General features: G+C 41.6%; 1 protein-coding gene across 3 annotated transcripts in view; it reads left to right on the forward strand.

The window, feature by feature from the left end:
- Positions 1-27,180, forward strand: part of ABCC4 (ATP binding cassette subfamily C member 4) — a 241,363-nt gene that overhangs the window by 193,813 nt on the left and 20,370 nt on the right. For all 3 annotated transcript variants that reach the window (XM_032402753.1, XM_032402752.1, XM_032402754.1), the window contains 4 exons: positions 8,234-8,389; positions 18,396-18,485; positions 25,214-25,386; positions 25,820-25,925. In XM_032402753.1, coding sequence (XP_032258644.1) covers positions 8,234-8,389; positions 18,396-18,485; positions 25,214-25,386; positions 25,820-25,925 — 525 coding nt within the window. The remainder of the gene's footprint in view (positions 1-8,233; positions 8,390-18,395; positions 18,486-25,213; positions 25,387-25,819; positions 25,926-27,180) is intronic.

Genomic DNA, 27,180 nt, shown 5'->3' on the forward strand with positions numbered 1-27,180 from the left:
TTACGTATTTTTTATGACAGCATTTACAGTACGCCTATGTTTATAGCAGCATTATGAACGCCAAAAATGGAAGCAGCGCAAGTTATTCATCAGTGTAGGAATAGATACACAAATGTAGTACGTCTATACGATGGAGTATTATCCAGCCTTAAAGAGGAAGCAACTTCTGACATATGGAAGAACCTCGAGGACATTATGCTAAATGAAATAAGCTCAAGGACAAAACAGGACAAAGACTGTCTAATTCCACTTACATGAGATTCCTGACCTGCTCAGATCCGTAGAGACAGATAGTAGGATGGTGATTGCCAGGGGCTGGGGGAGACGTGAATGTGGAGTTAGTGTTTAACGGGCACCGGGTTTGAGTCTTGCAAGGCAAGAAGAATTCTGGAGAGTGATGGCACAGCACTGTGAGTGTCCTTAACACCACTGAACTGGACACCTGAGAAATGGCTGGGTTGATAAATTTTATGTTACATGCATTTTACCACAATTAAAAAAGAGAATTAAAAATGAAAATGAAAAAATAAAAGGTAGCACCGGCAGCCTGCTTTGTAATTTGGGCTCTGTATCTCACAGTACCCTGAGGCTGCTTATTTTCATCTTCATTCCCCCGAAAATGGCATTGTGCAGGGCACATCGTGGGGCTGAGGGTCTGCTGGTGGGGACGGTGAGTGAGTAATACGCAGGGGTGAAGCAAACCAGTCACAAAAACACACGTGCGTCCCAGGCAGCTCCTGTAAACAGCCCGTTACCTAGATGTGTTAAATACTTCAGGACCTGCTCTTTCAAGCTCTTTCTACCCCAGATGCATTTAGTGGACTGTAGCCATAATTTAATGATTATACCCTTGTGACATGAAAGAATAAATATTCGACTTAATACGCAAATGATACCCAGGGAGCAGCTTTAGTAAGTCACGTGGCAAAAGCTGGCTCCTCATTATTTCCAGCCCCATTTGCAGATCCGGAGGACGGTGAGGGCGGCCGCGTCCAGAGAATGTTAACCGTAGCTGGTTCTGTCCCTCCGAGCCTGTCAGGGATGCTTGCTTACTTGAAGACTGTGTGTCCATCAGAACGCACGTTCTAGACATGATTCTGTTAACTTGCACGCATCTTAAATTTCCCTCGAAGCCATACACTGAATTACCTAAGAAACTGTGGTAAAACTTAGAAATATAACAGGTTTGTATTTTTCCATTTTAACCCGCCCCCCCCAATCATAGGATTATCTGAGATTCTGCACTGTTGGGGGGATTGAATTTGGAGACAGTTATAATAAGGACAGTAACTTTTGGTTTGTGTCTTGGTCCTCGGACAGTGTCCCCTTCCACGGCATTTATGTGATTAGCGACTGTAGCCAGGCCACGGAGTCATGAAGTGACGTCACTGCCTGGGGAGCTAGGTCCCAGGATTTGTCTCCTCTCCACCCAGCCCCAGCCCTGTTATGCGGGGACACCACCATCCCCATCCTTTGGTGTTGTATTTGATCGGGACAGACTGTTGCAGGGTCAACAAAGGGGTAATGGGCCAACACAGCAAAGGCGGGGCTTTATTCTCCTCCAGCATTTTCCTCTGCTGTCCGTATTCCTCGAAGTTACAGTAAACAGGAAAATGTAATAGGTATTAAGCAGGTTTCTAATTCATGGAAGAAATAACAAGTAAAAATAAAGAACCAAAATGAGGTAAATAGCACCCTAGGCTTCCTGGTTAGATTCTAAACACTGGCTGCATTTTTCATTTAGATGATTTTGTGGTTGATTTGATCATTTTAAAGAGTACTGGGCCATTTTAAAGCATTTTCCAGCTCTAGAGGTAGATTGATTTTGGTTTGTTATTTTTTTTTCTTGCTCAGAGCTATTACTTGGATAATACATTTTTACAGATGTGTACTAGACCTTGCTATAATGTGCAAAAATAATAGTTTCCTACATTTTCTCCTCTTTTACATAATATTTTCTCAGAAACCCCTCACCTCCCTCCAGTTTATCTCACTTCCCCTGCTGACTTTCTCATTCCTTGCTGCCCAGACCGTGGTAGCTGCATCACCTGGGAACTTCTTAGAAATGCTGACTCTCAAGCCCACCCAGGCCTCTTGTCTCCGAATTCCCTTTGAACGAGCCCCCGCCCTGCTAAAAAGTCTTCTCTCCCATAGGCAGTTTTGGAGGACTGTAACTCATGATTTCTAAGAAATGTCCTTTGACAGTTGAAATTGGGCTCATGAATTATCCCAACCCCTGTGACTGATCATGACACTCTAGAAAGTTCTATGTCCCCTCCCTATAGGTTTATTTACCTTTATATTCTGCAAGTTATGAAATTTACATTATAATTCTGTATGACTCTATGTTTATGCATCTATTTGTCTTTCTGGTGGAGTCTGTCTGCATCACAGACAGCGTTCCTCCTGCTCTACGGCCTTCCCCCTTGCCCTCCTACAGGGTCCCTCAGTATTGTATCAGGCTGGGCCCCGCTTGGGCCTGGAGTCACAGACCGCCAAGTATAGCAATATATCTGAGGCCCTTTCACTACCTGTTGGGATGAAATTCATCTCATGGCCCCAAGCAGGCCAGTAGGTCTGTGTGGCCTCTCTCCTCACTCCAGCTGTAGGTGCCGACCTGACCACGGGTATCCTTTTTGCTCAAAGATGTCAGGTCTTTTGTCCCATCCTCCACATTATACCCCCCCATATCCACATCATGCTTTAAATGTCAGGCAATAAGATCAGTAGGAGAGGCCAGTTCCTTGATCGCAACCACAGCTGTCCTGTCCCCACTTTCTTGTAGCCAGGCAGAGGGACGTGATGAGTTGCCAGGCCACCCACATATCAGGAGGCCATCAGCAGAATGGGCAAGCGTTGGGCAGACATGACTTTGAGTCCCATTCTGCCCCTTCCTGGCTCTGTTATTTCAGGCAAGCTAATTAGTCTTATTAAGCCTCCCTCTGATCTCTTGCAAAATGGAAGTAATAGGTCACCTAGGGTTGTACACTTGAACAGGATGAGACCCCCCAGCTCCAAGACTGGTGCCAAACAGATGTTCGGACAACCGTAGCCATCACTGCCTTGGGGTATAACGTGGCCATAACCAGGTCCAATGCAGATGTTGTCATCTGCCATTTGTATTAATCTATATGGTGATAGGCTCCATGGGCCATGTCTGCCTTCTCTGCCCAGCCTATCCTATACCTCAACACTGTGGCAATAGATTTTCTATGAACTTGTCCATCCTGACTTAAACGCCTCAGTTCTGTATAGAATGCCTGTTTGGCACAGGACACCACGTGTAATAAAAAGAATGCAAAGGTGAATCCATGACAGATCCTGCCGTCCAGGAGAACAAGGAAGGTCGTATAAAATTGGCTACTAAATAAGCTAGAAGGCGGTCACGATTTTTATCAAAGTTTAGAAAAAGATCATCTGTGGCGTGAGAGAAGCCCACATGCGGGGACAGGAAGAGCATTTGCAAGGAATTAGGCATTTGGGATAGACTTGGTGACATGTGGGCAGGATCTCCGCAGGTAGAAATGCATGGGAAGAACATTCAGGGTGGTGGGACCAGCATCAGCAAAGACACGATGCCTTGATCCCGCAAGTGAAGGATCAGCCCCTGCAGAGCATTTGGGGAAGTGGATGACCAGGTACATGGTACACCCTTGCACATGTAATTCTCGCAACTTCCTAGTAATCCCGAGGGAGCTGATGCCCGGCGATTTAAGGATGGAGAGTCCATTGGGATGCTTTCATAGAAGGGACTTCCTGAGACAGTGTAATAGGCACAGAGCTGTCCTGCAGAAACTCGGTCCGAGGAGTGAGCGCACGTGACCATGGTGGGAAGAGGCGGGTAATAGGAAGCCAGTCGCTATTGTGCACTCCTAGCAAGATGTAAGGGGGAAAGTGAGTCTACTTTTTGGAATCAAACTGATGTCAATTAAAACAAAATTATAGGGGTGTCTGGGTGGCTCAATCGGTTAAGCGTCCAGCTTTCGGTTTCAGCTCAGGTTATGATCCTCAGGGTCCTGAGATCGAGGCTCCGTGCTGGGCATGGAGCCTGCTTAAGATTCTCCCTCTCTCTCTGCCCCTCCCCCACTGCTCTCGTATACACTCACTCCCTCTCTAAAAATAAATAAATAAAAATAAAAATAATGTTGTAACACTCAGGCTTGTGAACATGCAGGGAAACAGGAGTCAAAATTGATATCTTATTTCTAGAGGGTAGCTTGGCATTACTTAACAGACTCCTTTTAAAATGTTTATACCTGTTTTTCAGCAATTCCACATCTAAGAATGTTTCTTAAGGAAGTAATTAGAGTGGTTTGTGAAGATTTAGCTTCAAGGATATTCAACACAGTTATTTATAATAACAAAATATTGGACATAGCCTAAATATCCACAAATAGGGGGGCCTGTTAAATCAATGATCGCATATAGTCTAATATTATGTGGCCATTAAAATATTCTCTTGAAATATTAAGTGAAGACAGTTTACTACAATAGGTTCATATTACTCTCATTTTGTTCAAATCTATGAGCTTGTATCTTTCTAGACATAGGTCTAGAAAGAAAATATATCAATCTGAAGAATGGTTTTATTTTTATTTTATTATTTTTTAAAGATTTTATTTATTTGACAGAGAGCACAAGCAGGGGGAGTGGGAGAGGGAGAATCAGGCTCCCTGCTGAGCGAGGAGCCCCACGCAGGACTCGATCCCAGGACCCTGGGATCATGGCCTGAGCTGAAGGCAGACGCTTAATGGACTGAGCCACACAGGCATCCCTGAAGAATGGTTTTAAATCAAAGTGCTGGGGTTATGGCTAGTATTTATTGACTTTTTACATTCATTTGCACTGACTACGATTAAGCATTGATTTTGTATTTTAAAAGGTCATGCAGCCTTGCACTCAGGTGAGGGACTGAGTCAGGAAAGCTTGTGGAGGTAGAATCTTTAGGGCCTGGTGCCATGCTGGACGGGGAGGAAGCTGCAAGTAAGGTTAATGTGTTGAGCCCATGAGCCTAGGAAAGAAGTTATGAGATTAAGATGGGGAAGTTGGAAAAGGCAGCTTGTAAGTTAATCATGTTGAGTTTGATCTATAAAGAGAGATCCAGATATAAATGTCTCACATGCTGGTGTGGTTGTCAGAAACCAACCTCAGCCTCATTGGGAAAACATAAAGGGTTAATTGTAAATCAGCTTAAATAAGAATATCTCGAAGTATCTGTTTGGTTTTGAGTATGTAAACTTACTGATATTGGCGATATTCTCCATGGGAAATTGGTAAAGCCCATTGGTGAACTGTGAAAGGCACGGGCTACAGTTTGGATGACAGGACAATAGAGAGAAATAGCTAGAACCCGTTTTTTTTTTTTTTTTAATTGCGTTTTTATGTTTATTCTTAGTTGATTTTGGAGATCACAGTCCTGTGGTTGTGGGAAGCCCTCCGTGCCCCCTGCCATATCCTGGCCCTTTACCAAGAGTCTGCAAATGTTCCAGTTTGCACAGATGGATCGGTTTCACTTGGGGTGATAGCATGGGAACATCCATACATTCTCAGAGACACAATTCTTTTTTTTTTTTTTTAATTTATTTTTTTATTAACATAATGTATTATTTGTTTTGGGGGTACTGGTCTGTGATTCATCAGTCTTACACAATTCTCAGTGCTCATCATAGCACATACTCTCCCCAGTGTTCATCACCCAGCCACCCCATCCCTCCCACCACCCTCCACTCCAGCAACCCTCAGTTTGTTTCCTGAGATTAAGAGTCTCTTATGGTTTGTCTCCCTCTCTGGTTTCATCTTGTTTCATTTTTCCCTCACTTCCCCTATGATCCTCTGCTTTGTTCCTCAAATTCCTCATATCAGTGAGATCATATGATACTTGTCTTTCTCTGATTGACTTATTTTGCTTAGCGTAATACCCTCTAGTTCCATCCACATCATTGCAAATGGCAAGATTTCATTTTTTGATGGCTGCATAATATTCCATTGTATATATATATATATCACACCTTTTTTATCCATTCATCTGTTGATGGACATCTAGGCCCCTTCCACTGGGGACATTGCTGCTATAAACATTGGGGTGCATGTGCCCCTTTGGATCACTACATTTGTATCTTTGGGGTAAATACCCAGTAGTACAATTGCTGGGTCGTAGGGTAGCTCTATTTTCAACTTTTTGAGGAACCTCCATACTGTTTTCCAGAGTGGCTGCACCATCTTGCATTCTCACCAAGAGTGTAGGAGGGAGGGTTCCCCTTTTTCCGCATCCTCGCCAACATCTGTCATTTTCTGATTTGTTAATTCTAGCCATTCTGACTGGTGTGAGGTGGTATCTCATTGTGGTTTTGATTTGGATTTCCCTGATGCCGAGTGATGTTGAGCACTTTTTCATGTGTCTGTTGGCCATTTGGTTGTCTTCTTTGCAGAAATGTCAGAGACACAACTCTTGCCTGTATCTTGATATGTGTTTATTTACATTTGAGAACACCTAGAAATACACAGAAACACAGGAGCTCTGTGTGTGTGTGTGTGTGTGTGTGTGTGTGTGTGTGTGTGTGTGCGCGCGCGCACATGCGCGCGCGCGGACCTGCCCATGTGTGGAGAATTACCCATCTGTGAAATATAAATTAGGACTTACTATAAGGTACAAAATGCCTATACAGATGATAAAATTAGCCAAAGCCACTTTCCTTACATTTATCTCTATAAAGGTAGGCTCTTTTTTGAAAGGCCATCAATAGTTATACAAGTGAAGCTTTAAAACTTCGGAAGTATTCCATTGAGATAATATGTAATGTTCCCAGCATAGAATCTGTGCTCAGAAAGTTCTCTGTTGAAAGCTGTGAGTTTTAAAAATTTACTGAATGAATTTACAAATGATTGGAAGCATGTCTTATACCCTTCATTGATTCCAGATACTACCTAGATGAGATGGTGTCCTCTCTTGGGAAGCTCCCACCAGGGAATTTGTAGTTGGGTGTTGGTCAAGCTCATTGGTATTTAAAAAAAAAAAAAAGCCAGTTTCTGCATACAGGTTTAAATGCACACAGCTAATAACCAATTTTGTACAATACAGTTTCGTCCCTGACCGGCATTTTACCTGCTTTATATTGGTGCTTTGATCTTGTCAGTGCATTTAATTTCTCTGTGCTTCGGTTCTAATAACCAGACTGATACTGAACACGTATCTTTCCCAAGGGGGTAATTGTGAGTATTAATTACTTTGCAAAATGCCTTTTGAACTGCTCAGATGAAAGGCCCCATATAAAAAGCAAATGTTATTTGTGTTGTTGTTGATGACGATCTCATTATGGGTATTTCAGCTACCAGCTACTGTTTTTTAAGACACTGAGACTTAGATTTTAGAATTTTAAGATGTTTCCTTTCGAGACAGAATGTAACCAGGTATTTAATAGCCAGAAATGTTTTGGTTGTTCTCCCAAGGAATAATTCCTCTTAGGTGGTAGAATTCTGGGAAAATGATCACTATTTTACATAGAATGCTTCTGACTTGTTGATATCTGTATAAAATTATCCAAGAAATTCTCAAGGTTCAAAATAGCCAGATGCTGGGGCGCCTGGGTGGCTCAGTCGGTTAAGCGTCTGCCTTTGGCTCAGGTCGTGATCCCAGGGTCCTGGGATCAAGCCCCACATCAGGCTCCCTGCTCAGCAGGAAGCCTGCTTCTCCCTCTCCCACTCCCCCTGCTTGTGTTCCCTCTCTCATTGTCTCTCTCTGTCAAATAAATAAATAAAATCTTTTAAAAAAACAACAAAAAAACCCCCCCAAAAACCAAAATACCCAGATGCTAGGAATAATGCTAATTTTAAAACTGACTTACCAGCCACTGAGGAGATTGCTGGTTTTTCACTGCCAGTGGGCTGATCGTATTATTTTTAACTTTCCTTTAGACCCAGTCGATCTCACCCAAGGACAGTGCCCGCCCCCGTCGCCCCCGCCCCTCAGACACAAGGGACATTGCTCAGTGTCTGACATTTTCGGTTGCCACAGTCTGGGGCAGAGCACAGGGATAGTGGTAAACATCTTACAATGTACAGGACAGCCCTCTACAACGAAGAATTATCTAGCCCAAAATGTCAACAGTGCCAAAGTTGAGACCCTCTTTCGGACCACATTCGTTACAGAACTTCCTTAATCCGTCTTCAACAACCGCAGTTTCCCCTAGGTATGTTGCGTATTGTTATTCTTAATCCCTCCTGGATCTCTTTACAGGTTGGCATTGTGGGAAGAACAGGAGCTGGAAAAAGTTCCCTCATCTCAGCGCTTTTTAGATTGTCAGAACCGGAAGGTAAAATTTGGATTGATAAGATCTTGACAACTGAAATTGGGCTTCATGATCTAAGGAAGAAAATGTCCATCATACCTCAGGTATACAAGTCAGGGCATTCTCGTGTGTTCTTCTTATAAGGGAACTTAAGTTTAATTGCTTTTAATTTTATTGCTTTTTTAAAAGAAAAAATGAAGGGTTGATCCTTTTGCCCCAATAGAGTATATTTTTAACAGCAAGTATTTTTATCTGATACCAGGTTGTGTGTGTGTGTGTGTGTGTGTGTGTGTGTGTGTTAGATTTAATAACTTACCAGAGAAATTTCTGGACTCAGACTTCCCCAGGTACCACAGTTTTATCCACTGATAAACACATAATTCTGAAAAGAAAATGACGAATGATTTGTTTAGCACTTGAGAGGCTTCTATAGGGAAATATGGGTTTTAAGTTTAATGATACAATTTTCCTGTAGGAAATAAAGCTAACTTTTCAAAGGTAATTGTCTCGGAGGGCTTGCTATGAAACTGCTGGGCTTTGAGCATCACTGTGCGTATAGATGCTTTGGGGAGACTTAGAAGCTGGCCATTAGTAAATGAACTGTGACCAGGAGGCAGTAGAGAATACTGAGAAGAGCACACGAGAAGGAGTGCCGTCTCTCTGGACCTCAGGTTTCTCCCCCTCACGAGGCAGCTCCTAGTACCATCGCCCAGAGCCGTTGTGAGGCCTGGCTCAGTGCGTGTGGAGTGCTTCTCCTGACCCAGCACCTGATTCTGTTTTCTTATCCTGCTTCTTAATAGAAGTGTGACTTTCTTTTCTTTTTTTTTTTTTTTTAAAGACTTTATTTATTTATTTGAGAGAGAGAGACACAGCGAGAGAGGGAACACAAGCAGGGGGAGTGGGAGAGGGAGAAGCAGGCTTCCCGCCGAGCAGGGAGCCCGATGTGGGGCTTGATCCCAGGACCCTGGGACCTTGACCTGAGCCGGAAGGCAGACGCTTAACGACTGAGCCACCCAGGTGCCCCAGAAGTGTGACTTTCAGGAAACGTTCCAGAGATTGAATTATGCACAGTACAAGCTCCTGTCATTCCTCGTGGTTCACCCATTCAGTTTCAGTAAAAATTTAGAAATTATTGATTGAGCAAATACTGTCCTCCAAGTATATAGCCTGGGGCAGCATAGGCCCCTTGCCCACTGGCCTGAGGCCTGCAGCCCTGGGGTCTGGTCTTCCATTCTACCCTCTGCTTTGGTGCTTACATTTACTCAACTCCAGACTTAGCTGATTTTTGTTTTGTTTTTGTTTTAAGTTGGGGTTTTGTTATACTCTACAATCATCTGCCTAGCAGGGGAAGCTGAGAAACTCTCTCTCTCTCTCTCTCTCTCTCTCTCTCTCTCTCACACACACACACACACACACACACCCTTGAGATGAGAAACATGGGGAATGAGGCAAAGAAAGCCATGCAAATATGCTTCCTGGCATGTGAATAGAAAGAGCTCGCAAATGCCTGTTTATTAGAAAACATGTAGAATACAGCACCCAAAACGGAGGAGAGTGTGGACTTCCATCTTAAGATTGAGTATAACTGTTGCTGCCTACCACTGGCCTCTGAAATAATTGGAATTATTATTCTAAGTAATTTCACAATCAAAATCAAGATACTCCTTTCAGAACCACAGTGAGATGCCCCTTACAGGCCTCACTAGAGTCAGTATTCTCAATAAAATGGAAAATACCGGGGCCCCTGGCAGGCTCAGTCACTAGGGCATGTGACTCTTAATCTCGGAGTCATGAATTCGAGCCCCATGTTGGGTATAGAGATTACTTTAGAAAACAAAACAAAACAACACCACAGAAAATACCGAGTGCAGGTGAGGTTGTGACAAAATTTGAACCCTTTTTTATTGCTTGTGGGAGTGTAAAATGTAGCCCCTGAGCGTCCTTAGAATGGAGTTTTCTCAAAAAATGAAAAATAGAATCACTTATGAATGATCGTATAGAATTATCATATCCTATTAGCAGTTCCACTTCTGGATATATATCCAAAATAATCCAAAGCAGAAATTCTGAGCGATATTTGTACACCCATGTTCATAGTAGCAGTGTTCTCAAGAGTCAAAATGTGGAAGCAGTCCCCATGTCCTTAGGGAGATGAATGGATGAACAAAGTGTGGTATGTTCACGCAGTGGACTATTATTACTCAGCCTTAAAAGGGAAGGGAATTGTGGCATGAGCTACAGCATAGATGAACCTTGGGGACATTATGTTAAATGAAATAAACCTGTCACAAAAGGACAAATACTGTATGATTCTGCTTATATGAGGTACCTACGTAGTCATTTTGATGGAGCTCTCCTATCCCTGATGCTTCTGTGCTTTTCTTTTTTTTTAATTGAAGAATAATTGACATACAGTATTGTATTAGATTCAGGTGTACATCGCAGTGATTCCATATTGATATACATTATGAAATGGTCAGCATAATACATCCAGTTCACCTTTTAATCCCCTCCACCTATTTTGTCCATTTAAGAAAAATTTTTTTTTAAACCTCCTTCAGGAAAAATGGAAAGACATTTTCAGCACATTCAATCCCTATATTTAACAGTTCCCTCTGGCTACTATGACTTAGTGATTACAGTAGAAAATAAATGAGTTGAAATTCCCAAGTTTTATATTTTGGTTGTACCCATCTCTGAAATGGGCCAAACGAGATTAGTTAGCAGAAATGATGGGCGTTGTCTGTAGAGTACTTTCATGTCCTTGGATGAAAGGATTGAGGAACATGTCCCGCATTATTTTTAATGCTTCTTAATAAGAAATGGTTGTATGCTTGTGTACATAAAAGAACTGTATAAATAAAGAAATAACGTTAGATGATTCTTGGCTCTGCCACTAATGTTTTGGAAGCACATCTGAGCAAAGACTAAATACACCTTGACATCACCAGGTCTTGGTTCTCTTCCATAACTTCCCACCCTACTTTTGAGCGTGCTCAAGGTGCGTGCATACTGCAGAGACTGTGCTTACAAAACAGTACTAAGCTTTGTATCCATGTAGATAATGATCACCAACCATTGTAAACACAGAATCTTTATTTTCTCACTTTATGCACCTTTGCCTCTAAGGCACAATGTTGGTTGATGAAAGCGAGTCTTGAGAGATGTGCAGAATGCGTAAAGGGTCCCAGGAAATCTTGCAGGAGGCAGCCAGGCGTGGAACCTTTAAGAGCGCTGACCGAGTGTCAATACGACCCACGTGTTTATTCCAAGTCTGTCTCAACCAGTGTGTGACCTTGATGATGTCACTTGGCCTCCAAGCTCCACTGTCCTTGTCCTTAAACCAGGTCTAGTAATTACTGCCTCACAGATTCATCGTGAAAATTTAACGGGATGAGAAAATGTTGGTGGCCCAGTGCCCTGCTCTTAGGAATGCTATGTAAGTAGTACCTAGTATTACAAAGGATCAGGGCGCTAGCCTTTCCAGTATTATTGTTACTTAATTAAAAACAGGAACAGATTCTGGAATGACTTTCTATTTATGTTTTTGTGGTCCTTGGTGATTTCTTTTACATCTCTTGCTTATCACGTAAACCAACTTGTTTGTATAAATTTAAATGGTGAAACAAAAAAAGTGAGCAAATTTGAATTTTAGGGTAACATGGAACAGAAACCTACCCAGCGTTTTTCTCACCAGGAACAAGAGGAAAGAAGTATCACTTGTTTTCTTTTGTTTTCTGGCTCCTCTCCTACCTGGCTTCTTTCCTGACCTCTGCTCTGTACCCCACTAATACTATGTGGTCCCCTGTGAAGACCCTGATGTATTTTCTCAGCTCTCCCCAAATGCCTGGCTTTTTCCTGCCTCTCCTGGAGGCTGTCTCTCTCATTTCTGTTGATCTGGTGCTGGTTGTCTTTCCCTGCTATCTCCACCTTCATCCTCACCTAAGTTATATGGTTCTCCTTATCGTCGGACACATTTAAAAATGGAGGCACTGTGAGCTTAACCCACTGAACAATAAGGGGCAGAGCCAGGGTTCATATTTATTTTAGGGAGATTCCCAGCTCCACATCCCGAGCCGCTGACCGATCTGCTGGGGACCGGGGCACCCAGTGACTGCCGTCCACAGTAGAACTGCTGTACCTCACGATCCTGCATGCACACGTGTGCACACACACGTGCAGAAACACACATTAACCCACACACACTATCACTCGTAGTGCTTTGCACTCTATTTTCTATTATATCCATTCTATGCTAGTTCATATAAAAGACAAAATGATGGTCATGAGGCACAAAATTGATTTCATGATCCATTGGCTGCACCTGCAGTTTGAAAAAGCACTTTCCCTCACTGTCCCCTGTCTGGCCGGGCTCCTGCTACATGTGAGTCCTGTGCCTGGAGCCTCATGGGTGGCCCCGATTCTCACCGCAGCCCTGCTGGCTTCACCCTGTTTTCCAGGAAGGAAGTGAAGGCTGGTGGGGGTGGTTAATAATGTACCCTGAGTCAAACAGCTAATAAGCAGTAGAATCAGAACTCAGGACTGTCTGACTTAAATACATATACAGTACATGTTTTTTTGAACTGAATGATCTCCAATATCCCACCCATTGTTTTCTACCCTACTCAAAAAGGATTCCCAAAAATCACAACAAGGGAGAATAAATAGAGAGCAAAGTCAAAAGATACTTCTCCCGGTGCTGCAGTGGTGGACAGTGGTGGTTTTGAAAGGCTGAAACACTTGGGACTTTTGCTGAAAACCTTGAGGCACACTCAGCCCTAAAAGAAAATCAATTTAGGAAAAGGGGTTAATTCACTTACAGGTCATGGGTAAGCATCAGGAGTAGGTACTCGAAATCGTACCTTGCTAGACCTGAGAGCCCTTTCTCTTTACAGTGTCTGACTGCAGAGGTGGGAAGGTCTGTTGGCCTGGTCACTTAAAAGTTACTTGTCTATAGCGCAGACAGCTTCCATCCCTCTTCCCCCAAAATGAATAGGAAGCAGAGTCCTTGTGTCTCCACATCCTCATTTAGGGAACCTACGAAGTTTGGAGCAGTCTCTGCAGAGGAGAATGGAGGCTTGTTTGTTTGTTTTTTGTGTTCCCACTTTCGATGAGCCAGGCCTGCGTCATTCCCCGGCTCCGAGCTTGCCGTGAGCCTGGCTACAGCAGTGAGCTTCCACGGCGGTCCCGCTCTCCCAGGCTCATCCTGGTCGCCTTTGACCACTCCTTGAGGGATCAGACCGGGGAGAGAGGTGATCACAGCCAGGACCGACGTCGGAACAAGGGGCAAGGGAGTGGTGACCCAGATGGTGAGACGGTTAGGGGCCAGTCCCCCCCCGGGAATGTTCAGAAACAAATACTGTCTTCTTATGAATGTACTCCGCAATTTGTATAATTTCAGGGGTAAGCAAAAAAAAAATGAAAGCACTTTCTAAATTTCCAAACAGAACAGGTCGCCGAAATGGACACTTCCCTTTGTGCTCACGACCTGAAATAGTTAAACATATTCCTCAAAGAGAGCAAAAAGACGAGATTATATTTAGGGAATAGCTTGCTTATCTGAAAGGATCTGGAAAAATGGATTTCAAAACTTTTTTGGATGGATTCTCTACATTTAAGGCCCCTTTCCTTTTGGCACCAAGAAAATGTTTTCAGTTGAAAAGTGATTCCATGCAAATTCATTATTTATGATTGCACCCCAAGGGTTGGCACAGATCAACAGCTATCATCTTTATCATGATTAAACAGATTCATTTTTTTACATTTAATAGACTTTTAAAAATCAAAGCAAAAGCGAGGTATTTTTTAAACCATCCACTCTGCTCCTTTGGTATTTCTGTTCCCTGGGTTATCTTTTGTAGGTGGAAAAGGTCAACCTGAACTGTCTCTTTTAGACTTCTTTATTCTTACCTGGTTTTCTTTCCTCTTTTTTTTTTTCCTTGTTGAGAACAGAACTCAGAGAAGAGGTGGGTATGCTGTTACTAGTAAAGAAATACAACTGGATTCTAGCCTAATGGAGTCAGCCTTTTGTTTCTGACACTGAAGTCTTCATTAAAGCCCGGGGAACTGTTCCCGGGAGCTTCTGACCTTTTTGTATCGAAAGAGGACTTTACAGGACTTAAATTCTTTTTCCTTTGTTGGCAAACAATTGTTCTTTTCTTCTGAATATGGATGATGATCGGTTCATTCAGAGGCTACAGGATTAAAAAAAAAAAAAAAAGGAAAGCAAGATTTAAAGCTCCTTCAGGTGATTCTGTCATTCGTGGAACAGGGAGATGAGCTGCCCTTAATAAAGGTCCTCCGTTTAGAAATGAAAATGTAGCTGTTAGGACACGCGGGACCGGCAGCCACTCTGGAAGATATATTTTAGTCGAGGGCAGTTTTCTGGTTGGGGGCTGACATGATTAGGGTATGGTAAAGTGTTGTGCTTTATCTGCCTGGTTTGTAACCACTTGTGCGTTTTTTGTCTTGGACCAGGGTCATTTTAAGCTTCTGAAGGTTAGTGGGTAGGGTTTCTTTTTAGGATAATGAGAGGTTTGTCTTTCAATAGCGTATACAAAAGGCCTAGTAAGACTGCGGTTCTGTCTTACAGTTGTGTTGAGGGATTATCAATTTACTACACTAAATGCTTTGATTCAGAGTGGCCATTTTTGGGTCACATGGCTGATATGAACTTGTGTTACGTTGGTAACAAAGGAAAACATTACTGAATATGGCACAGAGGATAAAAAAAAAAATAGCAACTTTAAACTGATGAAAAACAGATTTGATGTTCAGGTTCTATTTAAAAGATGACACTGAACAAGAGCATTTGTTTTCCTAACTCTACCATGCCAGCTAACTCTTATTAAATGAGGTTTAATTGTTTACCTTCAGAAAAAAATATACTTAGGCTAATATATTTAGTATATATTATATGTTTACATGAAGGGTGTATGTCTGGCCATAAATCTCGACACTGAAATGTTCTGCCTGCAAACATTTTTACAACATTTATTTATAAGATTAGTTTATTAACTTCATTGCTTGGAGGTGGGTACTTTAAATAGTAGTATCTATCAGAAATGATAATTAATTTGACCCTTATCTGCTCCTGCAGTATATGTCTACTGTGAGCACTTTTATTACCTTTTGAAGATAATATAGTGGTTTCTTATTTGGCAAGTGGATGAAAGTAGAATGAATAGAAACCAAAATGAACACCATGCGTAAAACACATTGGCATATTAAAACAGACATTGTTAACAAATTGCCTGCTGGTTTTAAAGAAAAATACAGCTTCAATCAGTTAATGTTCTAATAAACCATTCTCTTCATTCAAGTTTTGACTGAAATTGTACTCATTTTGAAATACATATTTGGCATGTCATAACAAAGAAAAATATTCTAATTTACTAAACTCTTTTCTTCTAATGACTGCTAAGGAAACGTGAGTAATCGCCTACTATATCCCTTTAGATTGACAGTAGAGTTTTAAGTGGTGACCCTTAATTGCAATGGGAAATGGTTAAACTTAACTTTTTTCTTTTTATGATCGCGGTGACTCGCTGATAATGAGCAGAACCTCCCTAAGGCCTTGCAGATACTTAGGTGTCTGCTTCGAGCTCAGCTCAAAGCAGCTTCCACTCAGTGTCAGAGGGAGCAACTCCTCTTTCTGCAAAGAATCCCACTTTAGTCCTCCAGTCTTTGGAGAGATTCATTCCTTTCAAGACCTTTTCCTAAAGAGAAAAAGGCGAGGGAGGTGACGAGAGAGACCCTTCCTGTTGATGAAATAGGTGATCGAATTTTAAATGTGTGCTCTCCCGTGCCTGTTCTCTTGAACCACCCAAACTATGACTCCCGAATCTGCGAATCCTGGGCCCTTTCATTCTTTAACAAAGGAAGGAAGGTCTTCACAAGGCAGTTTTTTGTAGATTAGCTCAGGTAACACCTCTGCAGAGTGTACTTTGAAAACCAGGTGGACACTTCATCCTAGACCTCTTACTGGATGTGAGTTTGCTTTACGAGAGGCCCCTGAAGGCAAACACATTTGGGTCCTGTACACCTTGACAGGCTTGTGGTTAGTGGAAGCCAAGTGACCACCTCCCCCTTCTTTGGTCTTGAAGCTGATTCCTTAACCTGTTCTCTTTTCAGCCCTTTTACCTCCCCAAATACCAGTCCTCAAAGTTTCTCAGTTTGGGCCGCAGAGTGGATACTGCCCATGGTTTAGAGCCTTGATGGGAGGAGGATGGGTAGCAGCCCTCCTCCTTTCAGGAACCTTCAGGGAATCAGCTGGAGAAGGAGAAACGCCTAGCTTGTTGAACTCTTGTTAGAATTGATCATTACAAAGAATAAAATAAAGTAGAATCTGAAGAATTTCTGAAGTAGAATGAGCGAAGACTTTCAAATCCCAAATACGATGATTGTTATCCCCCCGACAGGAACTCTTACCATTGCTTAGATGGTGGTTTAGTCTTTGATCCTAAACTCAGTAGTTTTAAGGGAGACTTTGAACTGGGGTCTTGGGGTCTTTCAGGAATCATTTTGAAACATCATATGACCAGTGATTTTTCAGTGTTGTTGGGGCATATGGGCCACTTAATCAACTTCGTAAAAATAAAGCGTCCTTTTTATTTTTTTTTATTTTTTATTTTTTAAAGATTTTATTTATTTATTTGACAGAGAGAGACACAGTGAGAGAGGGCACAGAAGCAGGGGGAGTGGGAGAGGGAGAGGGAGAAGCAGGCTTCCCGCCAAGCAGGGAGCCCGATGCGGGGCTCGATCCCAGGACCCTGGGATCATGACCTGAGCTGAAGGCAGACGCTTAACGACTGAGCCACCCAGGTGCCCCAAAAAGCGTCCTTTTTAAAATGTCTTTTAATATTTGGATTTTGCCTTGAGGCAGGCATGTTTCTTGGTGGCACACTTACTGTCTTCTGCGTCCATTTCCCTCTCCCGTCTTAAGACTGAGAGCACAGGGAAAGAAGGTATGGGAGGCTCTCTGAGTGTTCTTCATGGCTAGAGAGAAGAAAAGTTTACCATCTTAATCTTCTCAGGCTTTTGAGAAACGAGGAGGAACAGTCCAGCCCCAAGGTCAGGTGAGCTTTGAGGCGGGTGATTCCCTTGAGCCATTCTTGGGTGCCGGTGGAAGAGTCAAATCTTCTCTTGTTCCTACAACCGTGCATCTCATTGTTCTTCCACCTTCACTGAAAGTAGCCAGTTGAGCTCTTCCCTGCTACCCATATTCTTTTGGCCTGGGTTAGCAGAGCCTTCCAGAAAGAAAACATACATGGCCTGCATACGCTTATGTACCAGGTTCTCTCCTAAAACGCAGAAGGAGGCATATATTGCAAGCGTGATCTAATTATGGCTCTTCCTGAAGCACATGAATAGGAAGAGCTATTTAAATTAAAATAATTTTATTATGACGCATGTCACAATGGGTTTCAGGTTATCCTGGGTTTCAGGTTCTGTGAGGCATGTAATCCCGATGCACAGACAAGATAATGTGGGGATTAGCTGGTGCAAAACCAGCTTCTCTTCATGCATAGAGGCGCCACTGGGCCCACTCGTTTACATTCTCTTTGGACAAAAAACAGGGGGTCCCGTTCATACATGGGGAGAGGTTCCCCATCCCCGAAGACTGTTCTACCAATGGAGGACACATCCTAGCTTCTTTGTCACTGCACATGTGATTTCCCAGTTTTGCTTTGAGTCACAGACATCAACCAGTCATACTATTGGTATGTTCCAGGAGCGGTAATAAACTTACATAGCTCTCTTGTTGTAATGTTCCTTAAATAATTATATCCGTGCTTTTCCTGTTTAAGCAGGTACTCCTCAGAAAGTATTTTTAAAAACCAAATTTCCTTTCTCTTCAGTTTCTTCTTAAGACAACACACTTCAGCAGTTTCTTTTGTTAGTGTTCAGGGGTCTGGAAGATATTTTGGGTCACACTTTGTATAATGGAAAATTAATAGAGACGCTGTTTCATCAACAGGCATTTGCAACCTTATTATTAATGATTATAGTGAATTTTGGTTTTATATTTTAATTCTGTTCTGGAATTTAGCATTGAAATAAAATGAAAAGAGGCTACAGTAATAACATCCACTATTTTGGAATATTTAGGAACCTGTTTTATTCACTGGAACAATGAGGAAAAATCTGGATCCCTTTAATGAGCATACAGATGAGGAACTGTGGAATGCCATAACAGAGGTAATTTATAAAATGTAATTATTAAACTTGTTACCATCAGTATGTGTGTATGTACCTGTAGAACACTGCAGGTAATTAATGGGAATGTATTGGATTAACTCACTTTGTTCACCATCCAGAAGAGCATCGATGACTTGGATACACACACACACACACACAAAAGTATGTATTGATGATGATGAAAACCAAAGATAAAATGTCTCATGTTTTCACTGTAACTTTCTTCCTGGAATCCAAAGCAACTACATACATTATCTTACTTGTCTTTAGCAAAACACTAAACTGGAAGTTATATTTATGGGTTCAAATTTTAGTGACCAGTTAGCCTACAACATTTCATTTTAGTTTTCTTTTCTTAGGAAACATCCACTAAATGAAGACAATAATAGTTTTTCATCATACTAATAAAATGCTTTGAGGTTTTATAAGAAAGTGTTCATAAAAGTAAAACAATGTGTAATAGTTACTCTTGGCAAACAGTAGCATTTAAATGCTACTGAGTAGATGGAAGTAACAGAACCCTGGAACTTTTTCTAAGTTTTTATACTGATATAATCATTTCTAGAGGATTTTCTATTATTTGTGTAGTGTTTCCATTTGGACCACTTCTTTGAATTTCCTTGCCTTTGCATGGAAAGGACTTAGGGTGTTAGGATGCTGTTGGTTTGTATGTTTTGACACTAATTATTTTGTGCATTTGCCCTAATTCTGCAAATTGATTCTAAGCTCCTGGATGGCGGAAACCATGTCAAACTTCTAAACCTTAGGCAGACTTCTAATCCCTCGTAGGACCTAGCTCCGTCTTTGGCTTTTAAAAAGTCAGCACTTTAATAACTAGGTTGATCTCTTCATTTTGAGACCATGTGGCTTAGTTCTTTAAAAACAGTTGCCCACATCCCAGTGACTGAATGCTCAGATGTTTGTTGTTTTGCATTAATGTGTTTGTCATTGAGTGTCACCCTTTCAGAGAAAGCTGAGCTCTTCCAGTTTCTAGATGAGCTTTGTGAGCAGGCAGAGTTGGAGGCCCTACAGTTTCCTGCCAGTCATTCTGGTTTCTGAAGGCATGTCAGGTCCGAGTCTTTACACACCCACCCTGCTTTCCAGTAACCATAGGGATTTTATTTGCCTAAATTGGGTTAATTACTTCACCTTCTCTTTCCTACTTGAAAGCAGTTGATCTCTGATATCCTTTAAGTTGGGGAGTCTTTCTCGGGTGGAATTCTAGAAGAGTAAAGGTGGGCAGGACAGTTAGCCATCAAATCTAAAGAAAAATAGGACAACCATTGTTTGCTTTTGAACTCTGCTGACAAATTTGGTGGTGCAATTGTGACACGCCTTAATAAAACAGGAATTACTGGTAAATTATTTTTCTATTTGTTTCAGAGCTTGAGATCTCTCCTCATAGATTCTCAGATAGTAAAATTACTCTAGAAACACACTGTTCCAGGACAATGAAGAAATGTTAATGAGGAGACAAATCCTATAAAAACTATCTTAGAACTTTGATCATAACGTATATTTCATCTTATACTGCTTTCTTCTGCCAAAATTAAAATGAAAATTAGTAGCTTGTCAGAATTCTAAAAATGATGTGATGGAAGTGGTAATAGTAAGATCTACCTTTATTTTCAATGACATCAGGAACTTTCTTAAATAGAAATAAACACGACTTTCACAAAGAGAAGTGAGTGGTTTTCATGTGTTGCTTCTGGAATTGACCTCATTGCCTTAGTGATGCCTCTTAGAGTGAGAATTCATCCCATAGTTGTGTTTCTCTAGAAATTATTTTTTCATGATGTGTGTGTTTTTCCACAAAAGATTTAGTAGATTTTCTTAAAATATGGATATATCATTTTATTTACAGTATGATTCCAGCTCTTTTAGTCATTACGTAGATACGTGTACCTAATAAAGGCACCAAAACATAAACGTTGGTTATTTGGGGGATAACAACACAATAAGTGATTTTTATCCCCCCTCTCCCCTTTGGCTTTTCTGAATTCTCCAGATTTTCTCCGGTGTACTTTATTGCTTTTGTCTTCTGGATCGTATTCCTGGCAGATGAAGTACTACAAACTTTTCACAGTAGTTATGTGGGTTTCATGACCCTGTTCAGGGAGGTTGAGCTCATTCTGTGATAGGTCAGGGACCCTTCACCTTGAGTCCTTAGAACCTCCAGGCCTTTAGACTATGGACTAAGAAGCTTCCTTCCCTGAAATTGTACTCACGGTGGAATATATGTGCATTTATCTGGTGAGACACCATACAGAGGATTCAGTCGTAATGCCATTCGGATTCTTCTCGATTTATCGTCTTCAGTCTACCCACCATCTCCACAGCTTGCTTCTTCCCATGACGTCCAAATCTGAGTGCGTCATAACCAGGCCTGCTCTTCAGTAGATGGTAGGAGATCTGGTATCTGTGGCAGCTCCCTTTGGTCGACGAACCACCCTGGTCAGCCGCTTTACCGATGATGCCAAACTGGAAACAGGAACTCAAACTCATAGAGTTGGCTTGAGAGCCAGTAAGAGAGCACTACTGTTTTCTCCTCTTTCAGAACTTCAATTAAAAGGTTGTTTTGTTTTTTTTTTTTAAGTCCTTTTGGTTGTGTTTCCTCCTCTCCTGGATGGGCTAGACGTTCAGAAGGGTGGCAGTCCTGCGCCTGTTGCCCATCTCATGTGGCCTCTTTTCTCATATATTGAAAAATAGCCACAAACCAAAGAAAGTTCATTAGAAATTAGTGGCAATTGGGGCACCTACAAAGCACTGGCAGTTTTTAAATATAAGTAATGACTAGAAATGAAGCAGTTTATTAGTCAAGGGGCTAAAAGATCATAACAGATCAAACTCAGCGGTATAATGCTCCTTTTAAAAGCCACGACAACAACAAACAGCTTTAATCCTCGGATATGCAATTAAGAGTGGGGTGCGTCATGTTAGAACTGTGGAGTGATCACCCAGTTACGTCCAACACTGATGGCATCTCAGTTAGAATACGGGTATTTCTCATCATACAGAGAACTCTGAGCATCAGCCGTGTGTGCGTGGGGGGTGTAACGCAACTCTTGCTTTCACGATAGGTTGCATTTCCATTTCTCCGGAGGCCATGTATTTTGGTAAATGGGCTCCCCCTTCACTTCATTTACTGTTGGCTTAGTTCTAGTAAGAGCTCTTGTCCACCTGTTGATTGCATTTCACACTCTCTTCTCTCTCCAGCCTGCATCAGCCTTTCTTTTTGAAAAGTGAGAAAGCTGCACAAAATGTGGAGATCCCGTGACATCTGTTAGCCTCCTGAGTGGAGCACTGGCACCCGGTAGATTCAGTACACGTAGCAGGTTACTCTCACAAGGTTTACGATGATGCAAATGGGTGTCTTACGAATTCAGTGTAGTATTTTCAGTTTTGCTGAGGTTTATGATTTTCCTGAGGTTAAAAATAATCTGAAGTACTCTGTACGGACATATATAGTTTTGAATAGCATTATTTGACCCGTTTTCCTTTAATTTTTTTAAATGCTTTGTACACTTTAAAGTATGATGTTGTGATATCTTGAAGCTACGTAGTTGTGAGGAATATATTTCTTTTACAATGACATTTAATAAGAAGAAAATGGTATCGCGTATAAATTATATGGATTTATTTTCTGATTTTTATAGGAACAAATATGTCACAAAATAAGATGCATTTGTGGCTTCATTCATACATCCAACAAATACCCAATGAGAGCTTTTTTAGAGAGGCATTGTTGTACATTCTGGGACTCTCACAGTCATCAAAAGAGACCATACCCTCTCGGAGCTAAAATTCTCATGGAGAAGATGGAAAATACGCCAATGCATATGTAATCAGGTCTCCGTACTGATGCATGCAAAGAAGAAAAATAAAACAGAACACGAAGGGAGTTTAACTGAACATGAAGCGAGTTTAACTGACCGCATTATGGATGGGCAAGATCTATCGATCTCTTTGTATCAAACACTATTGAAAACTCTACAAACACTGACTCATTTTATATTCCAACAATGTTAAATTGTAGACACCTTTAAAATTATTACAGTCTTATTTATGGGTCAGGAAGCTAAGATAGAGAAAGTTCAGGAACTTCCCCAGTTGGCAGAGCCAGGCAGTACTCATGCCCAGGCTGTCTGGCTTCCGAATCCCAAGTTTGTATTTAAAAATTTTCAAATCACGGGCGCCTGGGTGGCTCAGTTGGTTAAGCGACTGCTTTCGGCTCAGGTCATGATCCTGGAGTCCCTGGATCAAGTCCCGCATAGGGCTCGATCCTGGAGTCCCTGGATCAAGTCCCGCATAGGGCTCCCTGCTCGGCAGGGAGTCTGCTTCACCTTCTGACCCTCCCCCCTCTCATGTGCTCTCTCTCTCTCATTCTCTCTCTCTCAAATAAATAAATAAAATCTTCCAAAAAAATTTTTTCAAATCACAAGAAAGTAGAAGCAATAGTGTGACCAACACACATGCACCCTTCATCTGGTTAGTATATGGCCACATTTGCTTCCTCTCTTCTATAGTCTCTGTTGTGCTGAACCTGCTGGAAAGTAAGTTGCAGAAATTTACATTGTAAGTTACAATTCACCCATAGATACCTAAATATATATGGTATAAGAATAAGGACCTCCTCCTAACATAATCCTCATCTCACTCAAGACATGGAGTAGTAACATTATGCTATTATCTCAAAGGTTTTCAGATTCCCTCAGTGTAACTACTACTTACTGTCTTTTGCCTCTCTCGTCTTTTCTCTGTTCTAATACTTCATTATAGACGGAATGGGTGAAAACACTACAGAGGGCTTTTCTGTTTGTATCATTCTCATAATCAGCCCTGATTCGTAAATGAAGACAGAGTCTCAAAAACCAGTGTTCTCTGGAAAACACGTTTATTCGTCAGGCAGCTATGGGCAACCCAAAGGAGGATCAAAAAACCAGGCTAGTGAGCTGTCACCTGAGTCAGGGGCAAGCATGAGGTTATCCCTTCAACATCAGGATATCAGGCTTAAGAAAGACCCATTGGCTTAGACAAGTGTTACCAAAGTCAACTCAGAAGGAAGAGCTGATAAAAGCCTCGATCGGTTCCATCCTCTCGGGTGTAGATCTAAAAATTGGTTTCATAAGAAGAATCACCTGTGAGCCCTCCTCCTTGTGATGAAGGGGGTTGACTAAGCCGAATCTCCCATTTCACAATTTTCAGTGCAAGGACTGGCCCTCACCATCCCGATCTTACATACCTTTCATGTGAGTGCAGAATACTAATACCATATCTAATGCTAACGCAGATTCCCGTTTCTGGGGATTGGACTTTGGTCTTAAGCACAATAATCACATTCACAGAAGTGCTTCAGCATTTAGGATGCTGTAAAAACATTGCTCACACACCCTTGGGTTTTGTCATTCTGACATTACAGTTCCATGTCCCTGCTTGTTGGCCATCACCCATCGATCTCTCAGTCTCTTAAATCCAAGTGTATTTACTCTCTATTCTTTAACTCTCAAGGATAGTGTGAGTTTGGTTCTTGTAAAATTTCCAAAGACATAGGCATGGAGCTGAGCTCTACCACTCAGCATGGTTTGGGATTATCTTTGGTGTTTAACAGTTTGTTTTTTTGGAACTTATAATTTTATGAAGATAGATTAATATAAACACTATTAAACTGAGAGTCTGGGGGAAATAAGATGTGATGTTGTGCCCTGTTTTTGTGAGTTTTCATTCACTGCAAATCCTTTATGAGATTAAAGTAAATGCACTTGACTGTTCTAGCAGTATGGATTAAATTTGGGAAAGAGCCATCCCCAAAATAGGGTCCAGGCTTGCTAATTTATGAGGTGTGGTTTGCCATTGTTTGAATTTGTTTATTTATTTTTTTAACTTTAAAACCTTCCAAAATGGAAAAGTGCTCACAAGGTTATATCTTTAGAGAACCATGCTTCCTGCAATAATTAAATTTTTGTTTTCTCCCTTTAGTGTACTAACTCCCATACAAAATGTGTTCTGGGAAACTTGACTCAACCATACTGATCCTTTTAACGTTTTTAAATGTTTAGACTACACTGAGAGAAATAACTTCATTTTTTGAGAAATTTCCTTAATTAATCCCAAGGGAGGGGTTCCTGGTGGACATCACGGGGGACACAGATGATTTCTTATCACCAATTTTACTGAGGTATCATTTTACATAACAGAAAATTTCCTCACTATAGGTGTGATTCAGTGATTTTTGGTAAATTTGTAGTTAATCATCATAGCAATCTAGTTTTAGAACATTTCTGTCACCCCCCCCCAAATTCTCTCTTATCTATTTACAGTTAACCCTCTGCCCCCAGGCACCCACCGTTCTGCGTTTTGTCTTTATAAATTCCTTCAGTTACCTTTTATCTAAAAATTAAGAAGGAACGTTTTTAATTATTCCCTGTGTTACCTTGAGAATAGCTTTATTCAGCACAGTATATATCTCTTCATGCATGAGCAGAAGTGCCTACTGATGGCGGCTCAAGAGTCTCGACTCCCATTAAGCTTATGCTCCTAAGTCAGAATCATTCTGTCCTGAGTTGCAGCAACTGTCTTTTTCAGTAAATGGTGTCCCCCCCCCCCATCATGTGACTGGATACGTAAGATGCGTGAGACGTCCTGAGGACTTCTGAGCTCTCGTGTCTAGTGGGCTTGTCTACATCAGGAGTAGTTCGTTTAGGAAGATGTCATTCTTTCTGCATCCACAGGTACAGCTTAAAGAAGCCATTGAAGATCTTCCTGGCAAATTGGACACCGAATTAGCTGAATCAGGATCGAACTTCAGTGTTGGACAGAGACAGTTGGTGTGCCTCGCCAGGGCCATCCTCAGGAAAAACCGGATATTGATCATTGACGAAGCGACAGCAAATGTGGATCCAAGGTACAGAATTGAGATCCATGAACCCTGGAATCCAAATTTTAAATGTGGTCAATGAGAAACATTTCATGATGCTGAGAAATGTTTCTAAGCGCTCTCTTTGCCCCAAAGACACCTCTTGATAACGTTAATTCTGGAAAACAGAGGAAGAAACCAAAATAAGTTATACAATGTTAATGGTATTAGTAGGCATCCTAACAGAGCTAGTTTCCTAAATTCAACACCTGAAAGTTTCAAGCAATTGGAGGGAAGGATATTTTATGTCATTATATGCAAAATAGGAAATTTCTAAATAGATTTTTTTATACTGAGTTTTTCAGCAGCAAGATCATGTCTTTGATATCTAAAAACCTTATGAAAATGTCATATGACTATTTTAAGTCTTAAGTCTACTTTTCCCCTTCTACTAAACTAAATCCAACTCCTTTGGTTCTAGAACTGATGAATTAATACAAAAAAAAATCCGTGAGAAATTTGCCCAGTGCACCGTGCTAACCATCGCACACAGGTTGAACACCATTATTGACAGTGACAAGATCATGGTAAGACCCTCACCTGTGGCATTCTAGGTGTTTCCATTAATGTTCAGTTCTTCAACTTCACCTTCCTTGTACAACCTGATAGAAACCTCCAATAAGTTTGTTTTCTGTTCATTTTTCCTCTCATCCCTGACAATAACTCAAGTACTTAACTATACCTTCACAATGTGAAATTATATAATAATTTCATATTTCCATATTAAAAGTTTTTTGAGTTGTCCTTTTTCTGTATGATGGTCAGGCCATGGAAATAATTCAAATCCAAGATCTGGCCTCCTCTGACAGCATGGTAAAACAGTCATTTTCACCGTGTCACAGTTGTTTCCGTATTTTGGATTCTCTTAATCAAAAAATTAGCCTTTCGTTTAGGCTGCCAGTTGGTTGTTGGGTAAGTTGCAGAATTTCTCAGCTGTTGGGATGTTCACAAGGTGTAGTGTCAGAAGGGAGTCTGAGAAGAGAGGCCCCAGTCAGAAACACAACGTATTTCAACAGAAAGGATTTCATGTAGGGGATTTAGCGTAGGAATTGGAGGGCTGGGAAAGTGGACGGGAAACACCAGGGTAATAATTTTAGGAAGCAGCTACTGAGCCCAGGACAGATCTCCAGACCTAAGAACTCGGAGGAGAGACCCCAAAGACTCCTATGCTCAGATCTCCTAGGAGAACCACTGCCCAGCTGCTGGTCACGTCTGTGAGGTGCACCAAGAGGCTAGTTCTCATTGTGTGTTCTAATGGAAGATGGGGGCTGGCGCCAGGTTCCTGTCCCCGGGCGATGGTGCAAGAGTGGCATAAGCCAGGGAGACCTTTTGCTCTGTGTCGCACCTTCAGGCCCCCCTAGTGCCCCCTGCTGGTGGAACCCAACAGAGCACCCACTGGTCAAAGCGTCTCTGACACGGGATTTGCAGAAACCCAGCCCCAGCATCTCACGTGAGAGTGTAGGAAGAAAGGTGGATCTGGGGCTGAGAGACTAGATGACCAACCAGCAAGCCTCTTACACAGTAGATCCGGCTACTGCACACATGGCAGGCTCCCAGCTTTGGTCTCTAGATAGCTGTCTGGTATCTTCTAGGTTTGATTGGCTTTTTCTTTCTTAGTAATTCAGCCTTTCCTTTCTTATTTTTCTTTCCTTTTTCCCTTCTTACCTCCCTTTTGTCTCTATTTTCTTCTCTTTTTTTCTTCTGTCTCCTTTCCCTCTCTTGCTTGCTCAGTATCCAAGCTTCCTTATGTCCAGTGAAAAGGAGCTGTCCCTTTTGACTCTT

Source organism: Phoca vitulina, unplaced genomic scaffold, assembly GCF_004348235.1.
Source record: "Phoca vitulina isolate PV1807 unplaced genomic scaffold, GSC_HSeal_1.0 scaffold5, whole genome shotgun sequence".
NCBI lineage: Eukaryota > Metazoa > Chordata > Mammalia > Carnivora > Phocidae > Phoca > Phoca vitulina.